Genomic DNA, 12313 nt, shown 5'->3' on the forward strand with positions numbered 1-12313 from the left:
AGGGGTGACAAATGGGCGGGTTGGGCTGAATTTGGGCGGATCAAGATGGGTTAGGTCAATAAATGGGTCGTTGCTCAACTCAGCCCAAAGTGTACTTGGGCTAATATGGGCTGAATCAAGATGCGCTAAACAATGGGTCATAACCCAACATGACCCATATTTTAGAACCATGCTCATATCGCATAAAAAAGTCTTTTTCCTTAAAATGTGTAAGTCGAAAAACTTTTTGGGTGAGTTTCATGAGTTGTATTTGGGCTGCTTAATGGGTCAGAATGAACTATAAAATATAATGGGTTATTTTGGGCTCAACTAAAATTGACCCATGAGCTAAATGTTTGTAACCCAACTTATTAATTTCTGGGCGAGTTGAGCGGGTTAGATGGGTTTGGGCTCAAATTGCCACTCATACTTCTATGTGTGGCAAGAGAGAAATCAAAGAACTTTTAAAGAGAAACTGAGAAGTGTTGAAGTAATTAGCAAGCTAATATTCCAGGATATGCAATGTCGAGAGAATTACAACAAGAAGATTGCTGGACAGCTGAGGAAGTTGAACTTTTACCCTCAGTTAATAAATTTTTATTTTACTTGTACGTATTTTTCCTTGGCATATAAAAGCTGTAATTAACCCCCCCCCCCCTCTTCCTCCCCCCAACCCCCCAAACAAAAAAAATGCTCCTAGGTGAGGTTGCTATACATGATTTAAAATGTCACTCATAATAATGCTTTTGAAATCTTTATAAAGTACTAACGTGACACTGACTCTTTTCGGAGTATGGAGATCATTAATTTTTTTTTATGTGATCGGACATAAAATTTCAAAATTTGTACTATAAAATTTGCATATATAAAAAGAATAAGTTATAATAGTTGATGAGTCAGGAATAATCTTGTTGGACTCGCCAATAGTAATAGTGTAACATAAATTAAAATAAAATTAATCTTAACAAGCTATTACAACACTCCCTATGTAGGTCGTGAAAAATATGAAGATAGAATGTTTAAGTTAGAAATTCGATTATTCAAGTGAATTATGGTTTTTAATTCATTTTTTCCACCCTCATGTTTCAAAAGCTCAATAAAAAAATTCAAAATTAATAATCAACCCGCCTTCTCGCTGGACCAATAGAAAATGGGAATGTTAGGACTCAGCACAGCAGTCTCACACTCCTCTTCACTGTGTAGGGTTTATCACTCTCAAACCCCTCGATTCTTTCTTCCTTCCTAGAAAAAACCCAGGTAAATTTTGCTCTACAATCTTTTTTTTTGGGCTGATGTAACTTTAAACTGCTTAGTTAAACAATTTTAGCTTTATGGAATTGTGGAAAATCTGAATGTGGAAATGGGGTTATAGTCCTTCTTTTTTCTTTTTTCTTTTTGCTCATTTTGATTAGTTTCCTGAGTATTAGAACTCAAAAGATACAGGAATAGGAGAATAACAGAAAGATTTTTTGGTGGGGTTTTAGCTTCTTAATGATTTTGTGATAATCTTGGTAGTTCAATTTTGAATTTCACTTCCATCTCAAAAAAAAATTATTTGTTTTTCACTTCCAATTTCTCATATTGTATTTTGAGGTTTCATTACCTGTTCTTATTGGCAGTATTTTTGTACTTATGTATTGCTGGAGATGAAGGGGAAAAACCTGAATTTACAGATGGAAAGAAAGTTTTGATTTTTTTGTCTTTTGTACTTTTAAACTCTACTTAGTAGGCGTTTGGACATGATTTAGTTGAGATTTGAAAAAATTAGTATTTGTAGCTGAAATTGAATAAGAGTATTTGTAAGTTTAGCGTTTCTGAATAGTCCTTAGAATTAAGTGCTTCTGTAATATGTTACATGTAATGTAGCCTCTGTATGTAATTTGTTGGAATCCATTTTTCTTCTTTTTCTTTCTATTTCCCTCATTTTGTTAATATTTATTAAAAGAAAAAGAAAAAGAAATTCCCTTATTTGTTAATTCAGCTCTGGAGTTTCATAATTTGATGTCGAGGCTTAACATTGTCTGTTGTTCAGCATTTCAGCTTTACATGAGTAGCTGAAAGTTAAATATGCAGACAATTAAGTGTGGTTGGGTTGGACAAACATTTGCACTTGCTTCTTACAATGACTCTGGCGGCCGGAAGACTAGGATTAGGCGTTCGAAAGAGGAGAGGAGGTCTATGGTGGAAACTTTTATAAAGAAGTAAGTGGCCTTTTCATTACTTCTATAAACCATGCGATTCCGATAATTTCTGCCAAGTCAAGTTGATTTGGACCGATATGTTCAGGGTTTAGAATAACACTTGTGTTTCACAGTTCTAGTAGTTCAAAACCTATTCCTCTTTCAAATTCTTCAGATGCTTTAGTCTAGCTAATGAATCACCTCTTATTATCTGTGTGTGAACTTGTCCAAAAGCAGGTTTTTGAATGATATTTTCCTTAAGAGTATCCGATACATATTTGATTTTTGACCTAGAGATTATGTTATAGTATTATCGAATTTGACAGATTAAGACTTCCGCGGACCCTAGTTCTAGGTGTCCTCAATGGCTTCTGGCAAGTGGGCAGAGATGGAAATTCACAACTGGTTGACATTGCCCCTTGTCATTATATTTAGTTGATGTTGTCTGCATATGATGGGTCATAGTGATAAAAAAGTCTTTGGATGCTAAGGTGAATGTAGACATTACCCAATGACAAGTACTTGGACCCTGGTTAAGCAATTTGGTCTATGCTTGCTGATTTCACATAACAATTAAGTTTATTGATATGTTAGATAGCTATAGATGAGAAAGGGAACAAGTTGAAATGTAAGACATGTGCTCCGTCCATTGTTTCTTTGCAAGTAAATAAGGTTCCATTGAACTAAAAGTGTCTTTTCTCGTTTATGGGAAGTGTACAGAACAGGCTGCAAAAACATGTTGCTTTCTACCACGAATTCCAATTTTTTTTATAGATGTAGAAATCCTATGTGTGTTTAGAAATATGTAGAAAAACAACAAGATGTTAGACATTTGGGAGAATGGTAACCCCTTTCCATCAAAACTCAAAAGCTCTTCTATTTCTAACCTTACAAATTGTCCGGATCTTGGCATGTAAAATCCTATTTGTTTAGTAGGATGTAGAATCATTTGTCATAGTTCTCCTATTCAGCTTCACAATATGTTTAAAACATCGGTTGGCATCATCCCCTCATTGCTCTCATATTCAGCATCAAACTTCAAAGTTGTATAGCAGTGTTGCAATGTAATATCCTCTCATTTTATGTGGTGCAGTTGATTTTTAATATGAAAATTTTTTAATTTTCAAATTAAGGGGTATTAGCTCATATTTTGAAAATAAAACTCGAATAGTCAAGAGTAAAAAATTCTATCTACTAAAAGTGTTAGATTTTCTAAATATTTAATTATCATTTTGAATAAGTCACGGCTAAAGGATACAGTTAATCTCCAATTTCAAATTGTATCAACTACAAAAAGGTAATCATGTCACCAATTTTGAGCCTGATAGGGCACTTTAGGGTGCCAGAACACTTAATAATAGGATAAATGTTTATGATCGGTTTCTCATAGGTTGTTATTTGGGTCATCGATAACTAGGTGAACATCTTTAGAAGGTGCTAGGGAAGTAAAATTTTCAATCTTCTTTGAGCACCAAATCTTACTTAACAGCAGTTGGATCGATGGAATGGCATCTTATCTGCACTTGCCTTTATTGATTGCAGATATCAGACGTCAAACAATGGGAATTTTCCGTCACTTAATCTGACGCACAAGGAAGTTGGTGGCTCTTTCTACACAGTACGAGAAATAGTTCGTGAGATAATTCAGGAAAATAAAGTTCTAGGTCCAGCTAAGTTGCCTCCCGGAGAGCAAAATGATATCCAGTTTGCAGAACAATATCCACTAGGATCCATATCAACTGAACCACAAAGTTTGTCTTTATCCGAGGAGAGCTATGTTATGTCAACTTTTGCACCCATTCATTACATGGGTAAAAGTGAAGCTGATTTTGGCATGAACACACAGCTTGATGTAGCTGAAGCGAAGGTTGCAAATGATGGACCACAAACCAGCACAAGTGACTTCAATGAAAGAATTGAACAATCTGATGAATCGCACATATTTGATTCTCAATCTGATCCTCAAATAAACAAGGATGAGTTTTCATACTCTAGTGGGATCAATGGATTTGACCAGGAGCTGCGCAATGAACTGATGGTTGGTGATTATGAGACAACCGAAGAAAATGAAACTTCTGGTAAAGCTGACTTACTCGACAACCTCTCTGTCAATCATCAAAATACCAAATCACAAGTTTTAGATTCTTTTGAGATCATCTCTGACCCTGTGAATGAGAGTCTTAGCAGTGAGGTCGATGCGTGCCATCCTACAGTTAAAAAGGATGAAACATATGAAGAACCAATATTTACAGAGTCAGTGGTAAGAGAGAGTTTGTATGTTGAAAGTGGAACGAATGAACTGGAAGCATCAAAATCTAAACCTCTTGAAACAACAGAACTACTAGTGGAGCAGTTTCCCCTGCGGCCCATTTCTAAGAAACTAGATGACTTGGATTCAGGATTAAATGAAACAACCAATGTGGAAAAAACGTCCACAGAAACAGAAATTGAACAGGACATAATAACCTCTTCAGAAAAAGATGCTCAATTGATAAGTGAGCCAGTTGACGTCATGACAGCTGATCCAACATCAGAAAAGGCCAGTAAACTGTCGGACGAGAAAGCAGAGCTGAAAGCTAGGGATGCATCATTGGAAATTTCAAGTGCCTCCGAAGAAAGACCAGCCGTTGCCACGGATGTTATAGTTAAGGCGTCATCAACAGTAAATGGGGTAAGCTTTTGTTAAGCGGTAAACTTTAACAATGCTGATGTAGGTAGAGTGTCAAAGTTCCTGCATTTGCTTTCTTATTTATAAAAATTAATCTCTCGGTTTGAAGGTTTATTTCCACTGGTGCTTGTCTTAAACTCTTAAAGCACTCATCATTGGTTTGGGGTGTACACATGACAAATATATGGGAAATAGAGTTCATGACTTCAACCACAACCTGAAGTCTGCAAATTCATCTCGTCGGACATGCCCTAATGATGAGGGATGTGTATATTTCTTCTTTGGCATCTATCGTTGTTAGTATTGTAATGGCTAGTATTAAGTTTTAATTGGGAAAAAAAGAAGGAAATTTGAAGTTTTTATGGAAGAAGTAAGGGTAGGGCATGTGATTTCGCGAATGTGCTATAGAGGTTCTTAATTAAGGCTATTCCAACAAAGTGGAGTGTATCTAACCCCTTATTGCTCTAGGTAGGGTAACTATTAAGTAATATTATTGTTGTGTTTCCTTTCTCTTTTGGTCGGGGGTGGGGTTGGTTTGAGATCCTGGGCTTACATTGTTTCTTGGTAGTGAATGGGATAGATGCCTAACAACTATATGTTGGTTTGAATGCGGATAATGGAATCAGACAACGCTGCGGTATAGTATGCTAGTAGATTCAAAAGCAAATATTATCTTTAGATGGGTAGTTTTACCTTTTCCCAAGTTCACTTAGTCACTTCATGCTATTACGGCCTCGACTTTTATGATTTTAATAAGGTTTAGAAGGTTGAGATGTTCCAACTTTTTATGGTTTCTTTGATTTTGATAAAAGAATATTTTCCTTCAGTGGCTGAGCGAATTTTCTAGAAGCAAGCTAGTTCACGTTTGGAGAAGAAAGCATGATTTTATCTATTTTGCATTAATTTTGAAACACATGTATACACAATTTCATCTCATTGTCATGCATGATGTCTAATTAAATGTTTGTTTAGAATTTACAGATTTGCATAAACACTTGCATAGCATTAGACTTTTACTATTCTACCATGATCATAATGATGAAATTCAGGTATTAAGGTTGTCATATTTTGTATTCTGCAGCTAACTTTAACTAACCAGCGTAACTTGTTGCTGTATTAAGAAAAAGGTCCAATTAATGATATACGCAAAATGGTTTGTTACTCTCATCTACTTCTGGACCATGATCGCCTACTGTAGAACTTTTCTCTATTTGTTGTTAACATGTTATGTTCCATTTTTTCAAACTTTTGCAGACTGTCAAGGCGTCTAGTCCTATGCTTAATGAGACTTTTTACAGCAGTAGTAACAATGGCACTTCTAAGAAATCGGCTGCTGACGAGTTGATTGAGGCTAAAGGTAAAGCCAGCGTTCAACATGATAGCAGCCAGCAGAAAGTAGGCAGTCCTCCACTAGACAGGATTCATCTGTGAGTACCTTAAGAAAGCTCTTGGACGAGCTAAACGCTGTTCCATTCTATTTTCTTCCTAGTTCTAGTGTCAACAAGTTCATCATTCCTGCAATACAATTCCCACTAATTTACTTTTTGCTCGTTCATTTCTCTAGTGAAACATGGAAAGGCGCTTCAGCAAAATCCAAGGAACATGAAACAAATCCACTCCTGGCATTATTGAAGGCATGTATCACGGCTTTTGTGAAATTTTGGACCGAAGAATAGCTTCTTTACCTTTTCTTTTAGTACTTTGAGAGTGGCTATAGATCCTGCTAGCAGTTGCTGCAGTGATTTTCGGTTCATGGGAGAGTGACTTTCTCGAATTATATAATCTCTGAACTGAAATAGAAGTTAACATACTCTACAACAAAGATCTCTCAGACCAAAATCTCAAGGTTTTCTGCCGGTCAGGATAATATCTTGTATATTAGGAACTTGTGCTAGTTGTGATGCAGGGCATGTGCCTGATTAGTTTTAGCAAGTATTTTTAGATCAATTCATCACATGAATGATGAACATGTCAAGTCTGAATTCCAGAAATAAATAGATTAAGTCCATGTCAAGAGAGTAGTTTAGCTTTGCAGTCCCCAACTATAAGCATGTATGATGTATGTCTGAAGTTTTGAATATCTAATATCTGAAGTTTCAAACGTAAAAGGACAGCTCGGTGCACTAAGCTCCTGCTATGCGCGGGGTTCAGGGAAGGGTCGGACCGTCCACAAGGGTCTATTGTATGCAGCCTAACCTTGCGCTTTTGTAAGAGGTTGTTTACACTGCTCGAACCCATGACCTCCTGGTGACATGACAATAACTTTACCAGTTGCGTCAAGGCTCTCCTTCGAACATGCTTGTCCGAAACTGAGAGTAGTTTATATAGCCACTTTGTTAGTTTTCATCCCTGCTAATGTTTTCGAGCTTTTCCAATAACACCGACTTGATTTAAACTCAATTTTCAGATTCGGAATTCAAGACTCACTTCTTCAAACTTGCAGCAATAGTGAATATTTGCAAAGTTTAATTTGTTCTAGTTAGAATATTTCAGTACTATTATGATGATTTTACTGTACAACCAACAGGTCACTACCATGTGCAATGAGACATAACAGGTGAAGAACATAATGAAAATTACTTGTTCATTATAGCAAAGTACACAGCCCATGCTACATAAAATAAAAATAGCTGGACACACTACTCCTATATCTTTTTGATGAATTATAACAGTGTCCCACATGTTAAATGCTTGCTTAATAACTGGAAAAGTATAGCAAATGAAACCATAAAAGAAATGATCCCAAAATCAGTTAACATATTGATGGGAAAAAGATTAAGATGGTCAAATCCTCCTTTATACTTTCTTTTTATTCGATGTCCGGTATTTACTTTAGAGTCCAAATAATCTGGATTCGTGACGAGACGTCCCACGTTGGGGGTAAAGTGCTACGTACTAGAAGCGACTTCATCAGCTTGAACCTAAACCTCTGGTTTAGGATGGAGAAGTACTAACCGCTTCACTTTTATACTTGGTCTCTTTTGGCGACATGACAGCCAAAAACAATAACCTTAAATAATATTTTTAAGATCATTGTGTTGAACTCTAGTGTCTTTTTTCTGGTTTCTTGTGCTGATAGCCAAAATATTTTAAAGAGAGAAGGCTAATTAAAAAGATTGGATTCTTAAGAAAACTTTGATAACAAGGAATTAATTAAAGTGGTAGTTAAACAAGTTAACATTAGAATATTATTGATATTTTCTTGATAGCCCAACCTATAGAGCTTAGTTTACTGTTACCAAGGAGATAAAATGCCCACAATCATTGGGACATAGATTAAGGCATAATAGATACTACTAGTATTTTGAGTTTGCATGAAATTCATAAAACAAAATAAAAAATAGAAACACATTAATTAATTGTCTTTCAATAGCATTAAGAGTGGAACCCCACATAAAAATGTGTTGGTTGTCTTTGATTCCATAAGCAGTCCAATAAATTAGATGCAATGTGATAAATTCTGAATTTAAACTCATAAAGTTCAAATTTAATTTGCATTAGAAATTTTAAAAAAGAAAAGAAAAAGTAAGTGGATATGGCCTATTGAATCATGACTATATCCGCTATTTTAATAGTAAAATTTGATAGAAATGAAATTGGAGCAGTTGATTTTTCTTTAAATTTTGTACTCCATAAGAATTTATCGATATTTTTTATTCTAAATTGTAAGAGTTGTTTCTTTCTATCTCCATCTATTTACCCACAATAGGTATTGCTATATATCTAAATTTTGCTCTTTCATTAGCAGCTGACAAGGTCGAATTTAAGATCAAGAATAAGTAAGGGGTATTATCACTTTTAGCTCGCGTTAGAAACTATTTATATTTAATAGCCGAAAAAACATATAAAATTTATATAATTTTTTTTATATAACATACAGAATATATATGTATACAAAAAATATACAAATTTTATATATTTTTTCTGCTATTATTTTTACAACGGTTATATAACGTCGTTTTTCCAATAAGTAAACTAGATAAAACGGAATCATAGAATTAAGAATAAGAATAGGTTAAGAAGGGGAGACATTTCACGTGGAAAGATTCATTAGGTAGTTAGAGGGTGGTGGATATATTATTTGGTAAACCCAACCAAAAATCCTTATCTTGATTTTACGGTTAATTATAAAAACAGACAGAGAGATATTTTATTTTTTGGACAAAAAGATCTGTTAGGTCTTTAATTAAATAAGGCTCCATCAAAAGGTATCCTATGCACGTTTGAGAGTGACGTACTCTCTAAGGTTGGAATTTTGCAACTTAAAAAAATTAGTAAGTAAAAATCAAGGGCAGCCCAATAAAAATTCGGCATTATAATTTCTTTTTTACGTTATCATCAGTATATATAATTTAAATTCATAATACAATATGTTATTGCTTTACTTTCTTGTATATGTGTGTCATTTTTTACTCTTTAAATAGCCGGCAACCGATATTACCGTTTGCTTTTCTTAGTCGATATACATAAATTAATTTAAACCTCATTTTATTGGGATGAGATGTGCCAAGGTTTTGTTAAATAAATCAAAGTTTTGTCGTTTTTTTTTTTTTTTTTAATAATAATTATGTCGAGTTCTAATGTAAGTTGCATAACTTCCACTTCCATACAGCAATCCCCAAACCTGTGAAAATCATGAATTTCAGATCCGACAGATTAAGATTGTTCCCTCAAAATTTATATATTTATATCTTGTCTTATGTATTATTATCACTTCTATTTTATCTGTTGATTGAACGCAAGTATGGTAATCATATTGTATTTGTCTCTTGAGTCACATGCATGTATATCTATGCATGTTTCTAAGATTTGGTTTTCAAGTTTAAGTCTATATTCATTGCTTTCAGATCCTCAAAGAAACATAAAGACAATCTAGATATTATGGTATATTAATTCCTAATTGTTATTTCCAACAACAATCTTTGTATTAATTACCTCAAGGCATTCATCTTGATTTTTCTCTTTTCATAGATGGCTCATACTAAATCACGCAAGAGAGTAAATAAAGCGAATGTAACTAATAAGGAATGCCATCAATTAAGGAATGCCATTAAAGTATTCCTTAATGAGGACAAAATAAGTTGAAAATCTTCCCAAGGACAAAATAAGTTGAAAATTAACTCACCATATAATTTGCATGAACTAATTAGGAATGCCATCAAAGTATTGAGAGTGACTTATGTCTAAGCTAGAAATCTTATATATATATTGATAGGAGATAGTATATATTCGGAAAAATGATCGAGATACATCCGATCTACTTCGGATACCACCGTTATAATTAAAGAATGTTAAGAAGTGATAACTAATAAAGTTACGTAAATTAATGTAACAGTATATGAAATGGACATGGAAGAAAAGTTGTACCGATGTCAGTTTCTTGTATTCGGATAATGTGATTAATTGATGATATTCGCATCATGTAGAGTCTATTAAGAGGGTCGAGGAAAATACATTTTACTAAAGATTTTTTTTTTCATATTTAAAGTTCAAACTCGAAATCTCTGGTTAAAAATTTCACAGATCTCGTCTATCACACCCTACCCCTTAGTAAGGGTGTTGTTTCATTTTGTATTACCCTACGGAAATTATTAAAATAGGTGCCCTTTCTTCAATTGGCTTCTAATGCACGCCTCTCCTTCACCTCTTCCTTCCTTTTCCAACATATATATATATATATATATATATATATATATACACAAATATATATGTATAATAATATACTGATCCCTAAAACAAATACACATCTCTCTTGTTTATATATAACTTTTGTACTTTTTCTCTCTCACACAATTCCACAAATATTTATATTCTACCCATAATAATTAAACCATGTCTACAGATCTAGAATTCCGACAAGATATCTTGGAAATCCAATTACCCACGGTAAAAATAACTTCTTCTAATCCCAAAATCACCAACGTGTTTTATTCCAAAAATTCTCAGCAGTCCACCCGCGCCCAAGAAACCTAAAAAGGTAATTTCAAATTAGTAGATGAGTTGCAGTTTTTCGAGATCAAGGCAAGAGAGGAAATTGACTCATTTTTTAAACTCAATTCTAATGGTGGTAGTAGGAAAAGAAGATCCCTTGTATAATCGTTGTCGTCGCTTGCTTGGAAAGGGGTTTGTTATTAGATTATTCTTAGGCAAATCCCACGCTCGGAATAAAAGAAAAAAGTTGGTGCTGCATGGAAAGTGCATTCAAGATTCAACTGTTGAAGTATCTTTTGGACGGACTAAAGTCAAAAGGAACAAATTATACGAAGCCACAAAAATAAACAATATCTTCACACTTGGGCTTTTAACTGTTACACAACTCGTGTATATGAATGTGCCCATGGAATTCACACTATTATGATGATTCTATGTTTTCTTGTTAGGAATTCACACTATTCAAACATAGAATCAACCCCTTATTATGATGATTCCATGTTTTCTTGTTAGGATAATCGGAGCAAAGAACTCAGGTATGAGGACCTGAAAGAGATCGAGGATATGTTAAAGTGCCTTACGAAATAATATGATGAGATACAACTGCGGGTACAAAGGAAAGGGGCAACTATTCACAACTTGGAGGCTCAAGCGAATAAATTAATTGAACCTGGTAAAGCGCAACAAGTTGACATTGTGGATAGTAGCCAATATGAGCAAGAACGGGCTGTAGAACTTGCCATATTACTGGAGGATTTAAAAAAATACGAGGATGAGCTAGAAGAGGAGGCTAGAGTAGAACACCAACAATCAATCGAACTAGATTTAGAGGATGCTGATGTCGTAGAGGAGATACTATAGTCAACCAAGGATATTGAGGATACATATTTAGTTGACTCTATTGTCATTAGTGTTGAGAATGTAGACTGTCCCAATGTTCATGTAGTTGAGCGCATTAGTCCTCACTCCAAGCATTTTTCCACATTGTGTTTAGATGATGATATGAAAATAGAGTCGTCCGAGCCACTTGAGGAGTCAAGGAATGAGGAACAAAATGCTTACATTCTGGAATTCTTCTTTCCAGAAAGTCGGGATTACACACCTCATCTAAAGGCCAAGAAGTGCAGAACACTACATTATTTTATTGGTCCAGTCAGATTCGTTCCACCGCCCCATGACCATAATCATAAGCTTGAATCAAAACTTGGGGTTCAATACATAAGCTCGAGGTGGAGGGCGTCGTGCCGCGACGTTAAATCAAGCGCTTGTTGGGATGCAACCTAACTGTTACAACCCATATCCACATGTGTTAGTTCATGCCATATATTAGTTAACATAAATCCAAGAAGGAATTATCTTTGAGATGATAAGAAGTCAATCCTATTGGTCTTAAGTGATACAAGAGTGTATAAGGGTGATTAACCAGTATTAGAAGTTAAACGAATCAAGGATGTTGTAACTCGTATTTTCAGGTAATCTAGCGGTTCTTAATACACTCAAGAGGTCATTTATTAAGGTATTTTAATCATATAATATCCGTATCATAAGTCTTGAA

General features: G+C 34.6%; 1 protein-coding gene across 1 annotated transcript; it reads left to right on the forward strand.

Annotated features, from left to right (window-relative positions):
• Nucleotides 1-1146: 1146 nt before the first annotated feature.
• LOC104243441 (uncharacterized) lies at nt 1147-6864 on the forward strand. The gene is made up of 5 exons (XM_009798625.2): nt 1147-1236; nt 2012-2180; nt 3702-4830; nt 6082-6254; nt 6392-6864. The coding sequence occupies exons 2-5, from the start codon at nt 2047-2049 to the stop codon at nt 6501-6503; spliced, it is 1548 nt and encodes a 515-aa protein (XP_009796927.1). The 5' UTR covers nt 1147-1236; nt 2012-2046; the 3' UTR covers nt 6504-6864.
• Nucleotides 6865-12313: the final 5449 nt, after the last annotated feature.

Source organism: Nicotiana sylvestris, chromosome 5 (genome assembly GCF_000393655.2).
Source record: "Nicotiana sylvestris chromosome 5, ASM39365v2, whole genome shotgun sequence".
NCBI classification, from domain to species: Eukaryota; Viridiplantae; Streptophyta; class Magnoliopsida; order Solanales; family Solanaceae; genus Nicotiana; species Nicotiana sylvestris.

What these genes read in the sequence shown, in the direction of transcription:
- LOC104243441 (XM_009798625.2), top strand. Translation starts at nt 2,047, where the DNA reads ATGCAGACAATTAAGTGTGGTTGGGTTGGACAAACATTTGCACTTGCT. An exon ending in GTGGAAACTTTTATAAAGAA is followed by an intron (nt 2,181 to 3,701) that starts GTAAGTGGCCTT and finishes TATTGATTGCAG; the next exon opens with ATATCAGACGTCAAACAATG. An exon ending in CCACTAGACAGGATTCATCT is followed by an intron (nt 6,255 to 6,391) that starts GTGAGTACCTTA and finishes TCATTTCTCTAG; the next exon opens with TGAAACATGGAAAGGCGCTT.